General features: G+C 40.2%; 1 protein-coding gene across 13 annotated transcripts in view; it reads right to left on the bottom strand.

Annotated features, from left to right (window-relative positions):
- The window catches only part of LOC105478786 (HECT domain and ankyrin repeat containing E3 ubiquitin protein ligase 1), a 127,086-nt gene extending 112,955 nt beyond the window's left edge, over positions 1-14,131 (bottom strand). For 4 of the 13 annotated variants that reach the window (XM_011736427.2, XM_024791928.2, XM_024791930.2 and 1 more), the window contains exons 1-4: positions 13,788-14,131; positions 5,857-5,911; positions 4,465-4,554; positions 2,694-2,798 (exon numbers count right to left, since the gene is read on the bottom strand). In XM_011736427.2, coding sequence (XP_011734729.1) covers positions 2,694-2,798; positions 4,465-4,554; positions 5,857-5,911; positions 13,788-13,863 — 326 coding nt within the window. In that variant the 5' untranslated portion in view covers positions 13,864-14,131. Of the gene's footprint in view, positions 1-2,693; positions 2,799-4,464; positions 4,555-5,856; positions 5,912-13,595; positions 13,768-13,787 lie in introns of those variants that run through there. The other 9 variants (XM_011736426.3, XM_011736425.3, XM_011736428.3 and 6 more) reach the window with 7 other exon arrangements.
- Positions 14,132-16,991: the final 2,860 nt, after the last annotated feature.

Raw genomic sequence — 16,991 nt, 5'->3', positions numbered from 1 at the left:
CTCAGATATTGCACCAATTATAGGGAGCCTATGACAACCAAAATTACACAGGGACCAGTCACCCAAGTGCTCTGTGGAAGCTTAATGGGGCTTCTTTTGGAAAGGAGGACAATCCAATACAGCACTAATGGCAAAGAGAAAAATGCTAAAGCAGGTCAAGAGAAATACAGCAGCCATCTGATGACAGCTGAGGGAACAAAACAAAAAGCTGGCCCCAAAACGCAGATGGACCAACAAAATGGGAAGAACTCTACTACGACTTCTACTTCAGTATGGATAAATGTGAACTCATAAAGAAATTATAGTAAAAAGCTATTTCTGAAAACATCAGCTACTACAGGAAGTACTCAAGTCACTTAGCAAACATTGAGCACCTCTAAGTTGTACAAGGCTTCCACTCAATAAATAATAAAAACCAAAATATTTAAGTATCGAATGTCAAGAGTCATCTTTATAGAAACAGAAAGGCATCCAAATTAAAGAGAGGGTCATCAATTCTTTTTATTCCTTTTCTTCTTGCTGAATGGCTGTGAATCATTTAATATCTGCCATATTCCTTCACTTTTAAAATGTAATGGTCTTCAATCACTGTTGACAGAGTGATCAAAACTATATTTTCTCTGTGCCACTTTGTTTCTGAAAAACGGTACATGAAAATTCTTTTCAGCAGACCAAGAACATCCTGTCTTTCAAGTCTAAGACCTACTTCTTGCTCCCCACACTGAAGTCTTAAGACTCAGTTGCCTACTGAAATGACAGCAGAGTTTTTATCCCTGCTCTGCACTAATCTCTCCTTTCATTAACACGGTTGTTGAAACACAGTACTAAGATATTTTCCTACATGTAACCTTTTCAAGACCTTTATCAATACCCTATCAACACTTGGGATAATGTACCTAGACCTGAGATCAATTCAGCAAGGGAATGAATGATTTACTCTATGACCTTGGGTGCGACACACTACAAGATACCTAACATGGCTAATTATAAAAACAACTGTTTAATCAGCACGTTGTTACCTATGAGAACAGTGGACAATTAAACTGGCTCACATGCTAAATCAGGAAATACGGCAGATCAGAAAGGGTCAACAGACTACGCCTTTCCCCTGTCCAACCTAGGCATCACTATAGCTGCCTTTTTTGTTCTATTTTAATCTTTATATGCAAAAATTTGGCCTCAGATTGATGTAATGGACAATTTTAGCTCCCATATCCATCTTATTAGGCAGTCAACTCAAATATCTAGAAGCACAGTTAAGAATAGGAAACAAAAATATCTTCAAGAGTAATTAAAAAAAGAAAAAAAAGACACCATATATTTGTACACCGTGTCCATAGAGAAGTTTTTTTGGGTTTTTTGTTGTTGTTTTGAGACAGTTTCCCTTTGTTGTCCAGGCTGGAATGCAATGGTACAATCTCCACTCACTGCAACCTAGTTCTCCCGGGCACTTAAGCGATTCTCATGCCTCAGCCTCCAGGCTCAAGCAATTTTCATGCCTCGGCCTCCTAAGTAGCTAAGATTACAGGCATGCGCCACCAAGCCTGGCTAATTTTGTATTTTTTAGTAGAGACAGGGTTTCACCACTGTCTCAACTCAAAAGTTGGTCAGACTGGTCTCAAACTCCTGACCTCAGATGATCTGCCCGCCCTGGCCTCCCAAAAGGCTGGGATTATACAGGCCTGGACTCCATAAAGAAGTTTTACAGTGTTTGAAAGGGTTTCAGCTGGATGCAGTGGCTCACGCCTGTAATCCCAGCACTTTGGGAGGCCGAAGTGGGCGGATCACCTGAGGTCAGGAGATCAAGACCATCCTGGCCAACATGGTGAAACCCCATCTCTACTAAAAATACAAAAATTAGCTGGGCGTGGTGGCGCATGCCTGTAATCCCAGCTACTCAGGAGACTGAGGCAGGAGAATCGCTTGAACCTAGGAGATAGAGGTTGCAGTGAGCCAAGATTGCACCACTGCACTCCAGCCTGGCGACAGAGTGAGACTCCATCTCAAAAAAAAAAAAAAAAGTAAGTTTATAAAATATAAGTTCTTCAAGTCCTGAATCAAAAACTACTTATTTTTGTTTTAAACATAATTCCAATCATTTTTGTCTGATTTCTCAGACCAAATAAAAACTAATGTTAACACTAAAAGGAGTAAACTACCCTAGTATCTAGGAAGATTACTCTGGTACAGCTTATCCAGAAACAATTACAAATAAACTGTGTACAATATATTAAGTCTGTGTACAATTCCATTAATAAAAGTAACTAAACAAGCAATTTGCAAAATGAGCCACAGAGTTAGGAGTGGCAAAAGATTAGCAGAAAAAAAGCACACTAAAATAGAGGTGAAAATTATGCTTTTCAGAAAATACAATGTCACTATAATACAAGTAATAATGAACTTCCACATATATTTCCAAGAAGAAAATCAGTGAGCAATCTAATGAATTACTAAATATGATAGCTATTTTAAAACTGAATATAATGACCCAAGATCCACTATCAAGAAGAAGAGTATCATCAATAATATCTTCGAGAGACAAAAAAAATTATAGAAAATAAAATATACACATCATTATTGCCGTTTTTCCCAAGGTAAATATTGGGGGTGCGGGATGAATCATCAAACCAAGGTAAAGTGACTTGAATAACTGATAATACAACTTAAACCACTTAAGAAAACTAAATAGTTACCCATTTCTTGCTGCCAGATGAAGGGGTGTACAGCCTGAAATATCTTGATAGTTAGGATTTGCTCCTTTCTTTAACAGCAAAACCAAGCATTCCACCGATCCACAACTAAAACAATATTAAAAGACAGTTCAGATACATTCAACATACAGCCATACTTAATATACTTTAATTAAAAAACAAAATATTCTATTACACACAATTTTCTTTTTGTTTTTCAGACAGAGTCTCACTCTGTCGCCCATGCTGAAGTGCAGTGGTGCCATCACAGTTCACTGCAGCCTTGACCTCCTGGGCTCAAGCAATCCTCCCACCTCAGCCTCCCAAGTAACTGGGACTTACAAGCATGAGCCACCACAATTTGGTAATTTTTTTTTTTTTCCTTAGAGAAGAGGCCTCATTATGTTGCCCAAGCTAATTTCAAACTGCTGAACTCAAGCAATCCTCCTACCTCGGCCTCCCAAAGTGCTGGGTTCACCGGTGTGAGCCACCATGCCCGGCCTTAAACACATTTTTTTTTCTTTCTTGATACAGAGTCTCGCTCTGTCACCCAGGCTGGAGTGCAGTGGCTCGATCTCGGCTCACTGCAAGCTCCACCTCCCAGGTCCACACCATTTTCCTGCCTCAGCCTCCCGAGTAACGGGGACTACAGGCTCCTAGCTAATGTTTTTTGTATTTTTAGTAGAGACGGGGTTTCACCATGTTAGCCAGGATGGTCTCGATCCCCTGACCTCAAGATCTGCCCGCCTCGGCCTCTCAAAGTGCTGGGATTACAGGCGTGAGCCACCGCGCCCGGCCATTTTTTTTCTTTTCTTTTTTTTTTTTTTTGCGACAGAGTCTTGCTGTGTCACCCAGGCTGGAGAGCAGTGGCACGATCTCGGCTCACTGCAACCTCAGCCTCCAGGGTTCAAGCAATTCTCTTGCCTCAGCCTCCCAAGTAGCTGGGATGACAGGTGCATGCCAGCACACCTGGCTATGTTTTATATTTTTAGTAGAGATGGGGTTTCACCACGTTGGCCAGGCTGGTCTCGAACTCCTGACCTAAAGTGATCTACCCACCTCGGCCTCCCAAAAGTGTGGGATTACAGGTGTGAGCCCCTGTGCATGGCCTTTTAAACACATTATTTTTACCTGTAATTTGTAATTTGATTTAACTTCTGACACGAATAGTAAACATTCTCTATTTTCAAGATGGTCCATTCTACTATGAAAATTATAAAGTATTTGAGAAATTCAAATACTTCAAAGAAACCGTATGGTACTTTCAACTTTCTGGCCTTTCATAAGCCAAATTATTCATGAACAATTAATTTCAACATACCTACCTAAATCCTGAAAAGAGGATAGGTACCAGTTAGTTAACTGATTGATTACATACTAGGAGACTGTAGATAAAAATCATTCTCCCACCTATGTAAAAAATATAAAGCCAATTACTTCATCTGCAGACGCATATAAAATATATTGCTGGGATAAAAAGACAATTTTGGTGAACTGCACCATTAAGTATATCCAGGAAAGACAATCTCCATGTCTAACCTACTGTGATCTGGTATAAAACAAGCTAAGGCAAGAAGGACATGAGATTTACATACAATCCCAAAGTTAACAGTTTAGAGAGAGAACAGATAGCACACCACGCCCTCAAATAGGATAAACAACACTCAGCTGTCTGTTCTCATCTCTCCCCACAAATATCATGTGACAACGCTGTTCAAAGCTTACTGATCCTTGCTCTAGATCAGAGTTTAACTCAAAATATCTTTAGTCTTACTTTGCTGCAATGTGAAGCAAGCTTCTTTTCACACGTCCAAACGCATAATTGACATCAAATTTTGAATTTGATAGTAGTTCAGAAACAGACCTGTGCAAAAATAAAAAGAGGAATCAATGTGTAAAAACAGTTTTTAAAAACATAATAAATCAAGTTAACAGCTCTTTAGCTACTCTGTTTGCCTGTGTGTTTTTTGAGACAGAGTCTTGCTCTGTCACCAGGCTGGAGTACAGTGGCGAGATCTTGGCTCACTGCAACCTCTACCTCCCTGGTTCAACCAATTCTCCTGCCCCAGCCTCCTGAGTAGCCGGGACTGCCGGCGCGTGCCACTACGCCTGGCTAATTTTTGTATTTTTAGTAGAGAGGGGGTTTCATCAAGTTGGCCAGGATGGTCTCTATCTCTTGAACTCGTGATCCGCCCGCCTCAGCCTCCCAAAGTGCTGGGATTACAGGCGTGAGCCACCCCGCCCAGCCTAGCTACTCTTACTGATTCTTCAGGTTTTGTCCCACACCTACCACAAAATACTGCACTATTCTCTTAGTATGTTAGCCAGCACAGTATCATCCAAAAACCAAATGCCTTGGCCAATAAGCTGGTGCTGAAGGTTTCCTCATCTGCCTCTTGGATAGTCCTATGTTACCTGCTCTTAGGATACACAACAGAGTAAGTTGGCTTTAGCTTTCCTTAGATTCTTGAGAAACAAACGGTGTAGGCCTGGCTCCTCCCCTTGCCAAAAGTTGAGCCTAGCTATATTAATTTTGACCAAATAAAGAAAATCAGACAAAAAACATTTTTTAACTATACCAGGTAGGAAATTTTAAAAAAAATTTTTAACTTGTTTCAAAATAGTTTATCTTTATATTCTTACTATATCAAAAAATCCAGTGGCTAGCCATGGCAGAGCTGACTGGTGTAAGTCTAAAGACCCCCTCACAAACCCAAACAATTGTATTTCATATATAGCCCTGTAAGAGCGTGTCAACACTACATCAATAAAAGGAACATAAAAGTAAGTAGCACATAAGGGAACTAAGTTGTCCCTCAGCCGTAATCTTTTGCTATAAAGATCAGTAGTGACCTCCAAAAGAAATCATCACAATGTATTTTTCTATGTCAGTGACCAACCAAATACTTAATATCTCAATATTCATTAAGAAAATCTCTCACCATAAAATTTTACAGCTCATATAGATCTTGGAAAATCATATTCCTTATTTCACACACACAAAATTGTAACAGAAAACTTAAATAACTTGCCCCAGGATAACATCTATGCCCAAACTCTGTGTGTGTGTGTGTGTGTGCGCGCGCGCACGCGCGTGGGAATGCAGTACACATTTAGAACAATGTATGCTTCTTAAAAAGCAAAAATTTTTGAAACAAGCACTCACCTGTGTTGATCAGCCATAACCATTGGCATTAATGTATAAACAGCAGTTTCATTATCTGAGTAAAAAAACCAGAAAGAGTTCATTTATCCCCTACTTTGTCCAAGGTGATACTTAAGATTAGTTTAGAATTTTTCTAACTCTATACAAAAAGCAAAAAGGAGAGGAAGAAGGAGGAAAGAATAATGCAGAATACTACAGGTATTTCAGAATTTATGATAGTGCAGAATCTTTCATCCCCCCCCACTGCTTATCCCTTTTACGTCATCACAGAAGAGCTTAGCTTCTAAGGAAAATTAAAGACTGATTCTTCAGAAGGTTTTGTCCCATTATCCACCAAAACACAATTCTCTAAGTGTAGTATGGTAGCCCGTGCATCATCATCCAAAAACCTTTCTGTAGCTTTAACAATTGAAATTTATTTTACTTCCGCCGGGCGCGGTGGCTCAAGCCTGTAATCCCAGCACTTTGGGAGGCCGAGGCGGGTGGATCACGAGGTCAGGAGATCGAGACTATCCTGGCTAACATGGTGAAACCCCGTCTCTACTAAAAATACAAAAAACTAGCCGGGCGTGGTGGCGGGCGCCTGTAGTCTCAGCTACTTGGGAGGCTGAGGCGGGAGAAAGCGTGAACCCGGGAGGCGGAGCTTGCAGTGAGCCGAGATCACGCCACTGCACTCCAGCCTGGGAGACACAGCGAGACTCCGTCTCAAAAAAAAAAAAAAAAAAAAAAAAAAAAAAAAAAAGAAATTTATTTTACTTCCAAAGAGGTATTTACAGGCATCATGTTTTATCATACTTACATGTACTTTGGGGGAAATTTAAATATATATGAATATTAAATATATATGCTAAAATAATTATAAAACCTTAAATATATACAATACTGGCTTCTTGTCAATATTATTACAAAAGAAATTAGTTTAGAAGCTTTTATGAAAGAGCACTGAAGTCTTCATTGTACTTATCACTTTACTTACAACATTTTTACTCGTACGTGCTATGGTTTGAATGCATCTGCCAAAAGTTCATGTGTTGGAAATGTGGTTGCTATTACAGCAGTGTGAAGAGGTGAGGTTTTGGTGAGGCAATTGAGCCATGAGGGCTCCTCTTTCATGAATGGATTAATTCTGTTTAACCCAGGAGTGGGTTAGTTATAGTGAAGTTCAGTCCCCTTCCCTCTAGCCCTTCCTCTCTCACCCTTCTGCCTTCCACCATGGGATGACTCTTACTTGATGCTGGTGCCACGCTGTTGGACTTCCCAGCTTCCAGAACTGTGATAAATATATTTGTTTTCTTTACAAATTATCCAGTCTGTGGTATTGTTATATCAGCAGAAAACAGACTAAGAGAGACCCTTTACACAATAAGTTCGCAAAAACATGAAACAAAAGAAAAGGTTAAAAATCAACATCTATGATGCCATATTATACTTACGTACATTTTAGCTAGTGTTTTGAATTGATTTTTATATATTACTAAGGGTCATTTCTCAATTCAATCTATTTGGGAGGTTTATGTTTTTCAATAAATTATTTACAAAGACGAAACCCTGATAACCCCCACTCAGTCATTTAAAAGTTAATGCTGATGCTCAGTTAATAGGTTAAAGTTTAAGGAGAAACAGGATATGTACATAGTATCAAGTACCTCTTAAAAATATTGACTAATTACAAAGGAAAAAGAAAATTTATAGTGAAGAACCCAGCAGATACTATCTTAATCAACTGACAAAGGGTAACGTCACCAAAAATAATATGTATTCAATATCATATAGTTCCTGATAGGAGCCACTGAGGACACATCACTTTTGTAGTACAGCAGTCCTCCCTTATCCACAGCGGCTATATTCCAAGACCCGGAGTCAATGCCTAAAACCGTGGATAGTAACAAACCCTATGTATATGATTTTTTTCCTTACATGATAAAGTTTAATTTATAAAGTGGGCACAGTAAGAGATTAACAACAATAAATAATAAAATAGGACAATTATAACACTATACTGTAATGAAAGTTATGTGAATGTGGGCTCTCTCCCTCTCTCTCAAAATATTGTGCTGTGCCTCCCGCAACTGAAACCTCAGAAAGCAACGCTTGCAGATAAGGGTGGACTACTGTTCTTGCCAAAAATGCATAACTTCAATCTAATCATGAGAAAATGTCAGATAAGCCCAAATTAAAGGGAATTCCACAAAACACCTGATCGGTCCTCTTTAAAAGTCTCAGGAGCATTAAACACAAAGAAAAACTAAAGTACTATCACAGTTTGGAGGACACTAAAGAAACATAACTAAAGGCAATGTGGTATCCTGAATTGGATCCTTAAACGACATTAGTGGGAAAGCTGGAGAAATTTTAATAAACTCTGTAGTATAGTTAATAGTATATACAAATGTTAATTTCTTATTTTTGACAACTGTACTATGGTTGTACAAGATGTTAACCTTAGGGAAAGGTGAGTGAAAGTTACATGGGAGGAACTCTGTGCTATTCATGCAAGTTTTCTGTAAGTTTAAAATTACTTTAAAAAACACTTTTTTAAAAAGGAGGAACTGTCATAGATTAAGAGCCTTAAGAGACACATCAACCATATGTAATATGTGGCCCTTATCTGGATAGTGATTTAAAAAAAAACAACTGTAAAAGGACATTTTTGAGACAATTTTTGAGACGAGGACAAACTGTATATGGACTTGGTATTTTATTTCAAGATAATACAAAATTACTGTTAATTGTATTGGCTCTAGTAATGGTATTATAATTGTGTTTGAAAAACATAATTCATATGTTTAGAAATATAAACTGAGCTGTTTATAGGGGCAATGGAAAAAAGTTATCAATATTCCTTCACATATTTGTTCATTATTTTACTGTGAGTGTACACATGAAAAGCAATTTAGTCCTTGTCAACATTCACAAGTTCAGTATGCAGATTCAACAACTTTTTCACTATAAAAGTAAAATACTAAATCTTATTAATAACTAACATTTAAAAACCATTATCTTAAAGGCACTTTTCTAAACACTTTGCATATATCATTGCTTTTCTCCTCACAACCACCCTATGAAGTAGGTACTATTATCCTCATTTTACAAATGAGAAAACTGAAGTACTAGTTAAGTAACAAGTTGTGTAACAGTGGCATTAAATGGCTGACTCCAGAGCCTCTACAAATAATATGTCCTGGCCGGGCGCAGTGGCTCATGCCTCTAATCCCAGCACTTGGGGAGGCCGAGGTGGGCGGATCATGAGGTCAGGAGATCGAGACCATCCTGGCTAACACAGTGAAACCCCATCTCTACTAAAACTACAAAAATTAGCCAGGCATGGTGGTGGGCACCTGTAGTCCCAGCTACTCGAGAGGCTGAGCCAGGAAAATGGCGTGAACCCAGGAGGCAGAGCTTGCAATGAGCCAAGATCGTGCCACTGCACTCCAGCCTGAGCAACAGAGCAAGACTCCGTCTCGGAAAAAAAATAAAAAATAAAAATAAAAAATAAAAAGATAATATATCCTACAATGCACCCAGTATACACCACATAACCAGAAGGTCCACAATAGAATACTATTCTTTTTTTTTTTTGGAGATGGAGTCTTGCTCTGTCTCCAGGCTGGAGTGCAGTGACGCAATCTCAGCTCACTGCAACCTCCACCTCCCGGGTTCAAGGGATTCTCCTGCCTCAGCCTCCCAAGTAGCTGGAATTACAGGCTCATGCCACTACGCCCAGCTAATTTTTATTTTTATTTTTTATTTTTGTATTTTTAGTAGAGACAGCGTTTCACCATGTTGGCCAGGATTGTCTTGATCTCTTGACCTCATCATCTACCCATCTAGGCCTCCCAAAGTGCTGGGATTACAGGCGTGAGCCACTGCGCCTGGCCAGAATACTATTCTTAATATGTAAAATAGACTCTGTTTTATCATCTTATATTTCTTTTTTTAAATGCTGACTACAACCCACTAATTGCTCTCAGAAACTACCAATGAGTCACCACCAGGAGATGAAAATACTACACTAAGCCTCCCTTGGCATGACAACATTCTTTATCGTTCATATAATAATACATGTCCCAATAAAAATCTGAATTTCTAAACCATGAGAATTTCCATTAAGTTACTCCATAATAAAGTCACAAAAAACACTGTTATTTGTGGGTTTAAACTTAAATCAAGATAAATTTTAAATCAAGATAGTACCTAATTTTAAGTGAGCATTAGTGAGCATAATAAGGTTCACAATGGTTGTATTTGTAAGGTTTTTATTTTTTAGATAAAAATTAGATTTACATCTTATTTAAGTCACATCTAACCCAAAGAAAAAAATAGGTCACATACATTAACAGGTAAGTATGAAGAAATAAATCTAACCACAACTGTGGTGCTAGAAGGAGACTATCCAAGAAATACTATACTAAGAAAGGACAGAATAAAATTTGTTGCCAGATATTTCCTTCTCTATTCTTGAAGGCACCTTCAGGATTAGGTATATAATTAAAGTCTTCAGGGTGACAAGAAAACTTTAATCTCTCACTTTATTAGACATGTTTGCCATTTTTATCACTACAGTTTCAAAACCCAACTGTTACCAAAAAAAGTGCTCAGAGCAATTAATTATATACAATTTCTCTTCAAACCATCACATGGGAGTAATTTTTTTAAACACAATTATCCTAACCACATATGCTAAAATGGGCTCAAATTGTATTATTTTATTAAACAAACTGCATTCACTATATAGTAGTTTAAACTTTACATACACTAACAACATACACCTTCCTTTTATTTATTTATTTTTATTTTATTTATTTATTTATTTTATTTATTTATTTATTTTTTTTTTTTTGAGGCTCAGTTTCACTCCTGATGTCTAGGCTGGAGTGCAGTGGTGCGATCTCAGCTCACTGCAACCTCCACCTCCCAGGTTCAAGCAATTCTGCCTCAGCCTCCCGAGTAGCTGGGATTACAGTCACCCGCCACCACGTCCAGCTAATTTTTTATATTTTTAGCAGAGCCGAGGTTTCACCATGTTAGCCATCTGGTCTCACACTCCTGACCTCAGGTGATCCACCCACCTCGGCCTCCCAAAGTGCTGGGATTACAGGTGTGAGCCACTGCACCCGGCCTCCACCTTTTAAACACTACTAAGAATCCATATCCCTAAAGTAATTTCTTACTCTTCACCTCTTTTTCTCTCAAGAATATTCCTGTGTTAGGCCTGCCTAGAGTGACTCAACTACCTGTACTCCATTACTTAGGGTAATACTCGGGTTTTTATCAAGGAAACATAGCATCCAACTCAGTTTATCAAACATCTATAGTTTCGACCTTTGCAACAAAGTTAATTTTAGAGTACAAGCTGACTAAAAAGTTTACAAGCTTAATAGTTTGTTATAATTAGATGCTTATTGATTATTGAATTCTAACAAAACAAAACAAAACTGAAATTTTTTAAATTTAGAGACATCTCAGAGTTTCTTTTCCATTCAGTCCTTAAAATGTAAGCACAAAAATGTAAGCACAAATGTGGATTTGTATCAGTAGAAATGATATATATATCATATATATATATTCCTATATGTATGATATACTTGAAAGAGCCAAGCTCAGAGAATTCAAATACTCATCAGAACTTAGAGACAAAGATAAATTAAATTCAAGTAACAAAATGAACAAATTCATTATAATCAAAGAAAAGCAAATGCAAACAAGATGCCATTTTTGCCTATATGTGGGAAAGTTTTACTTTTACTTATCAAACTCTAGTTTCTGGGCACTCTCAGACTGCTGGTGGAACTTTCCAAAAAGTAAGTTGAGAAAATAATACGTTGAGCTTTAGAAATGTATTGTAGACATTCTTCTTGAGAGAATTAACCCTAAGGAAGTATTTAGAGACAGACTATGTCTTAAATATAAAGCTGTTTCTCATAAAATCAGTTTAAAAACAGTATTTAGATTCAACATTTGTTACGTGCGTCTTAGGAAATTCCGAAGTCATTAAGCATATTGAAGAATATTAAAAAAAAAAAAAAAAAAAAAATTGGGGGCCAGTCACGGAGGCTCACGCCTGTAATCCCAGCACTTTGGGAGGCTGAGGCAGGCTGATCACGAGGTCAGGAGATCGAGACCATCCTAGCCAACACGCTGAAACCCCCGCCTCTACTAAAAATACAAAAAATTAGCCGGGCGTGGTGATGGGCGCCTGTAGTCCCAGCTACTCGGAAGGATGAGGCGGAAGAATAGCATGAACCCCGAAGGCGGAGCTTGTTGCAGTGAGTCGAGATTGGGCCACTGCACTCCAGCCTGGGCAACAGAGCGAGACTCTGTCTCAAAAAAAAAAAAAAGAAAACATTTGGGATGTTTTCTAAACACAAAATAAAAGGCTATATGCAATATGACGTTAACTTGTTAGGGAGAGAAAGAGAAAGAAGTAACAATGGTAACACTGCTTATAATTGGGTGGTGGAATGACATTTCTTTTTCTATTTTTATTTTCCAAATTTTCTACAATGAAACTACGTTACTTTTAAAACCAAGTAACATTATCAGAGTCTTCTAAATCACATTTATGTAAAAAATATCGAGATTCAAACTATACAATATAAATTATACATGTAGTCTTCATCAACCTATACCAATAATTTGACTACGAAAAATAAGCAAGAGTAGCACTGAAGAAATGGATTCAAATGTGGAATTTGGAAAGGAAATAAAGAAAAAATTGAAGCTTGAATCTAGTTATCAAAATCTGAATTCTAAATAGAAACTAGAGACCATTTTCTCAAGAAGATTATCCCCAGGCCAGGCGCGGTGGCTCACATCTGTAATCCCAACACTTTGTGGGGGGGCGGAGCAGGGTGCGGATTGCTCGAGCCCAGGAGTTCAAGACCAGCCTGGGGAACATAGTGAGGCCTCATCTCTATAAAAGAAAGAAACTTATCGCCGAAGTACCCAATCCCACATTTCTTTCATGACCGTTGCCAAGGTCCCCTTCCCTATCCTACAAATCACCCAGCAGCAATTCAAAGAGAGTTTTGAAAAAATAAGATAAACTACTACAATTAAGAAAAAAGCTATTCACCAGCTATAACCTCCTCCCAACCCTTCTCTCACTTGGGCATAAAGAGCCGAAAGCTTCTTAGAAGCAGCACTGCTATCTCCCATCACCATTAAAACGTCTGAATTCCTGACGCTGTAAACAAAACTGTTTATTTTCTCTCGTTATTAGTAGAGTTTTACCTGTTCTGAAGGAACCCTGGAATGCTGAAATAAAAGTCCTGAACTTCAGGCACCATGCCTTATCCCTATTTGCAGATGCGTCCTAGTTCCCAGCTAGCCCACTCAATACTAGTCTGATGAATAAATGAAGTCAGGCATGCATATTAAAGAAAAATGTATTGTGTTTACACACACAGTACTTTTAAGAGTACCTGTTTGATGGTTGACAACCCTTTGTCTTACTGTTATCAAAACAAGGCTGTGCCCCACATTTTTAAAAATAACAAAAATAAAAGCTCGCCTGGCCCCCCGATGCAGCTTAAACACTATCTTTGGATCATCTCTATCCCCGGCGACAGTGAAATGACCCGCAATTATGATGTTTTCTGACTCCGGGTCTCGGGTCTTTGGCTGGTATTCCTGCCTCTTTGCCAAGACCCCTAATCGACAGACGTTGAGAGACCTTTGTCTCGCTCCTCCCGGCAGCGGAACCCCCACCAACCCAGTTTCCTCCCGCAAACTCCCACCTGCCGGGGTGGGAGCGGCGGGCCAGGGGAGTCCAGGGCCCGGGGCCGCCTCTCAGCTCTGGAAAGTAAAAGTGGGCGTTTTCTCAGCTTTCGGTTAGTTTTTCCACCCGACCTTGACGCGTCCAGAGCTCCTGCCCCCTCCCCCGGCCGCCCCCCGCCCCGCGGACAGCCCGGCCCCACGACCCCGCTCACCCTCGGGCAACTCCACTGTGCGCGCGCGGCGCAGAGAGCGCGTAAGGCGGTTGAGTTGCTCCATCGCTCTCTCCATCCTCGGCGCGCCCTCCGCGATCCCCCGCCGCACCGGCGGCCTCCGCGCCCAGCGCCCTACATCTCGCCCGGGCCACTCCAGCAGGCGGAGGCGCGGGCTTACCCTGGCTACAGCACTGAGCTGCAAGGGCTACCTGGGGCCACGTCCTGCGTCCGGGGGCCCGGCTGCTGCGGGGCCGACCACCCAGGGGACACCCGCCGCCGCCTCCGCTCGCGCCTTTCCTGCTGCCACCGCCGCCGCGTCCCTCCCGGGCTCGCGCGGCCTTCTGGGAACTGTAGTTTCCAGCTCGCGGAACCGAGCGCCCTGGGCGGAGTCACGCTGGGGGCGCCCCGGCCACGCCCACGCGGGCGCGCGGCTGAATGTGCTGGAAGCCACGCAGCGACTGGGCGTATTCCTAAGTCCCTGGAAAGGCATTGTCACGCCCTGCTCCTCCTACCCTCCAAAGTTGTACAGGAGTAGCTTCCTCCAATTCTGTAACTTTACTGTAAAACAGATTGGAAATTGGCATAATTGTTCTTAAATCCGTCACCACCTCTCTAGTACTGTATTAGTGCTTTTGTTCCAGGTACATGAACTGTTTAAGTATGGTATTTTCGTATGTCAAATTTAAAGAGTAATAAAATCAAACAAATCCAAAAGCACAATATGCTTTTGTCGTCATTGTAAATAACTTGACAATAGCTTAATTAGTTGTTTTTCCTGCCTGGCGACTTTACGAGGGCAGGGACATTTAATTTGGAACTGTGTTGATCCCTGTACTTAACAAGGCACCTGGCACAAAGTTAAAGCTCTGGGGAAGATGTGGATGATGACAACCTGAAAAAATTTTTTCATTTATTTGGTACAATGCTAAAATGTCAATGTGATGACAGAGCCTAGTGGGAAATCCAAAGGATGTGACTTTGTAAGTTACAAAAAAACTTGGATACCTACATTGTGTAAGAAATGAACTCATTGGCGAAAAATCATATTCATAAGCTGTGCACAGAAGTTGAACACTTGATAATTGAAACAACAGAAGTTGGAACTTGAAAAAATATTAACCCAATCAAAGCGGTAAATATGAGCCTGGCTAACGCCACTGACTATGAATATCTTGGATATATTACCAGTGCCAAGATGATGCTGGAGTGAGGGAGAAGCAAAAGGCTTGTCTTTTTCAGCTCCTCTTTCCTCAAAGAGGCAAAGCTGTTCCTGTAATGAATGGGCACATGTACGTCGATGATGTATGTTGGCTGGCCAAGAGAAAGAGAGTCTCACCTGCCCATTCAGGATATGAAGGGGCAGGTGGTGGTTGGCTTGTGTTTTCCCTGCCAGTGCCGTCCTAAATCAGTTCCAGCTAGTGACCATTTGTGCCAGTGGTGCCACAGGCTCGGGAAAGACCTCTGTAGTCTTCACCTAATCAGATGACACCTAAATCAGTCTGGCAACAAGGTGGTAGAGGTCAAAGTTTCAAAAGAATACCAGAGGCTGGACACGGTGGCTCATGCCTATAATCCCAGCACTTTGTGAGGCCAAGGCAGGCGGAACACTTGAGGTCAGGAATTTGAGACCAGCCTGGTCTTCATGGTGAAACCTCGTCTCTACTAAAATATATATATATATATATAAAATTTAGCCAGGTGTGGTGGAGCACCTCTGTAATCCCAGCTACTCGGGAGGCTTAGGCAGGAGAATCGCTTGAACCCGAGAGGTGGAGGCTGCAGTGAGCTGAGATCCTGCCATTTTACTCCAGCCTGGCTGACAGAGCAAGACCCTGTTTCAAAAAAAAAAAGGAAAGGAAGAAAGAAATACCAGTCTAGCCCAGGCTCAACCGTTTGCAACCTGGCTTCAACTAAAAATGTTCCAGTCTTGCTTGGCCTCTTACACTATTCAGAAAGTCAGGATTCCCACTGCTGTACAGAAGTCAGCCCCTCAGCTGCTGTTATCACCATTGCTGTCTAGGCTGTTGCTCTATATAAACCTCCACTGTCCTGTGAGGACCAAGCCTGGAGTTTGTGGGCAGGGGCAGGAGCCCCCAGCAGCCTCCATGGTGGGCATTGCACCTCATGCTGGTCACTCTTCACCACAGGAGCAGAAGATAATGGAAGAACATCACAGAATGCTGATGTAAATTGTCAGTTCCAAATTCTGTAATATGATGCAGTCTCCCAAATAGCTCTGCTTCAAAATGTATAAAGCTGCAGCACTACTATCAGCTTATCACCTCCTGTCCGATAGAACTTTCTACAGTGATAGAAATACTCTGTAATCTACAATGTCCAAAATAGCATCCACTAACCAAATGGGGTTACAGGGTGCTTGAAATGTGGCTGGTGCAACTGAATTTTAAATTTGTATTAAAGTACAATTAATGAAATTAATTAAGTTAAATAGCTGTATGTGCCTCGTGGTTACCGTGTTAGACAGGGCAACTTATCACATCAAGAAGAAAGCTGCCCAGAAGAACATCAAAACAGCTAAACAACTTCTTATAGATGATTATTAGCTAAAGAGTAGAAGATTTTGTCGCCTGTCACCAACACCAAAAACATCAAGCAGAGATTTCAAAAGGACACTTTGTATCATAAGTTCCATTAACAAAAACGTAGAGTTTTTCACTAATGATAATACAGGTTATTCTGTGGTCCAGACAGTTTTAACTTTCTTTTTTGTATATCTGGTATTTTTTTCTTCCTGGAAATTGGTTTTATTGAAGATTCCCAAGCTTTAAGGGAAGGAGAAGAGAAAAACAATCTGTTCAACAAAAGGCAGGAAATGGGTGGGAAGCAAAGAAAAATAGTCATAAAAACAAAACATGAAGTAACGGTAGAAATAAATCTAAATATACCCATGGTCACAGAAAATATAAACAGAGTAAGCTCAACGTTTACTCTAAAACACAGAGGTCTTAGATAGTATATTAAAGAAAAATAAAAATGGAGGCCACAGTTTAGATATACCCAAGTCCAACTGTGTATAACCACAAACCAAAACTCATCATCCTCATTTCCCCAAAATACCATCTGTAATAATAAACACAAAACACAAGATTTACATCCTTGTGAGCATGAGTCAGTGAAACTAAGCCAATCAGCTATAGACAAATCAGCTTAAATAGTTGCCCCCAAAAAATTAATGTATAACAG

The sequence above is a fragment of the Macaca nemestrina genome, chromosome 5, assembly GCF_043159975.1.
Source record: "Macaca nemestrina isolate mMacNem1 chromosome 5, mMacNem.hap1, whole genome shotgun sequence".
Taxonomy (NCBI): Eukaryota; Metazoa; Chordata; class Mammalia; order Primates; family Cercopithecidae; genus Macaca; species Macaca nemestrina.
Note: the sequence above shows the minus strand (reverse complement) of the source record. Positions and strands in the feature narration are given on the sequence as shown.